The sequence below is a fragment of the Sinocyclocheilus grahami genome, unplaced genomic scaffold, assembly GCF_001515645.1.
Source record: "Sinocyclocheilus grahami isolate Dianchi unplaced genomic scaffold, SAMN03320097.WGS_v1.1 scaffold2216.1, whole genome shotgun sequence".
Lineage (NCBI taxonomy): Eukaryota > Metazoa > Chordata > Actinopteri > Cypriniformes > Cyprinidae > Sinocyclocheilus > Sinocyclocheilus grahami.
Genome location: NW_015507395.1, coordinates 36114 through 37641, shown reverse-complemented (window position 1 = coordinate 37641; position 1528 = coordinate 36114). Strand labels below are relative to the sequence as shown.

At 41.0% G+C, this 1528-nt stretch overlaps 1 protein-coding gene across 1 annotated transcript in view; it reads left to right on the top strand.

Annotated features, from left to right (window-relative positions):
- Positions 1–637, top strand: part of LOC107574408 (NADH dehydrogenase [ubiquinone] 1 alpha subcomplex subunit 13-like) — a 3185-nt gene extending 2548 nt beyond the window's left edge. Inside the window, exons 4-5 of the mRNA XM_016260846.1 lie at positions 99–166; positions 424–637. Coding sequence (XP_016116332.1) covers positions 99–166; positions 424–545 — 190 coding nt within the window. The 3' untranslated portion in view covers positions 546–637. The remainder of the gene's footprint in view (positions 1–98; positions 167–423) is intronic.
- The last annotated feature ends 891 nt before the right edge of the window (positions 638–1528 follow it).

The following is a 1528-nucleotide window of genomic DNA, read 5'->3' as shown; positions in this document are numbered from 1 at the left end:
GGGGGGGGGGGGGGGGGGGGGGGGGGGTGTTCATTAAGAGAGTGATTGACGTCTGTTTCTGCCGGATTGATGTGGAAGTGTGTGTGTTTCTCCTGCAGGACGTTACGGATGCTCCGGGAGAATCTGGAGGAGGAGGCGGTGATCATGAAGGATGTTCCCGGCTGGATTTTAGAGTCTCTGTGACGGAAGGAGAGACAGCCCTTGTCAGGGTTCCAGATTCTGATAGCACACAAACATCTCTATTCACAGAACATTTCAGTGGAGTCAAAGGTTGAAAGGTTGATTGACTTGTGTGTGTGTGTGTGTGTGTGTGTGTGTGTGTGTGTGTGTGTGTGTGTGTGTGTGTGTGTGTGCGTGTGTGCTGGAGCTGATCTCCTGCGGACGGATCTTCTGGAGTCTTCACCGTCTTGTCGCTTGTCTTTCAGGTGGGTGAGAAGATGTTCCACACGGACCGATGGGTGTCTCCCATCACTGAGGAGCTCTTTAACCTGCGGCCGCGAGAGGAGACGTTGCGCAAGAAGTTTGGCTTCCTGCGGTACGTGTGACTCCAGCTGTCCCAGCATGCCCTGCTGCGGTGACTCCAGCTCTCTGCACACTGTAAATGTGTCCATATTAAATGCATTTTTGTTTCCTCTCAGACGGTGTCGTGTCTTTTCTGCTTTCTCTGCCGTCTATACGAGGAGAACGGCATCTTGCTCATTTATTCCTCATCAAGCTTTGAGCTTTGGCCTCAGAGATCTTTAACGTGTGATCATCAAGTCTATAGCGCTTCATACAAAGCAGCGTTAAACAGGAAAACCGTGCTGATGATGCAAGAGCACGACAGAAAACAGTTCAGCTCTCTTCTCTGTGCAGTACAGATAAGATAATAATAATTGTAAATCAACATACGTTTGGTGAATTATGAGCGCAGATGTTTAATGCGTAGCACTCTGGATATATATTGTGTGTTTATTGATTATTTAGTGTTTTATTTACTGTTAAAATCATCATGCATTCAAACAGAGACACGCTGTGGATTATTAGGATGATGTTCAATAAAAACAAGCAAATTAATTACTACATACACAAAATAAAATATAAAAACAGAAAATACAAATGTATAAAACAATAATAAAATGTAATAATACATAGGCATAAAAAAGAAAAAAAACAAATAGCTAAAACTTCAAAATTAAAATGGAAAATATAAAAATAAAATCTAATTCAGAATATTATATATATAAAACTATAATAGTATTTCACTATGACTCTGGGCTTGTGTTCAGAGCTGTATTTCTTGCACGGGACACATGAAGCTGAGTGTTTATTATTAAAAACAAGCTGATGGTAAACGTTTAATTTAGTTCTGCCGTGATGAATCTTTCACTGCTGCGTTATTTCAAGAAGGAAAGAGGACAAATGGAGTGGAATATAATAATTTCTCATAGAAAATGCATAAAGGAGAGCTAAGATACTGTATTTCTTTTATTTCTGCAAGCAGCTTGTAAACATGAAAACAGCTCTTGATGCTTGATGAACATTTCTG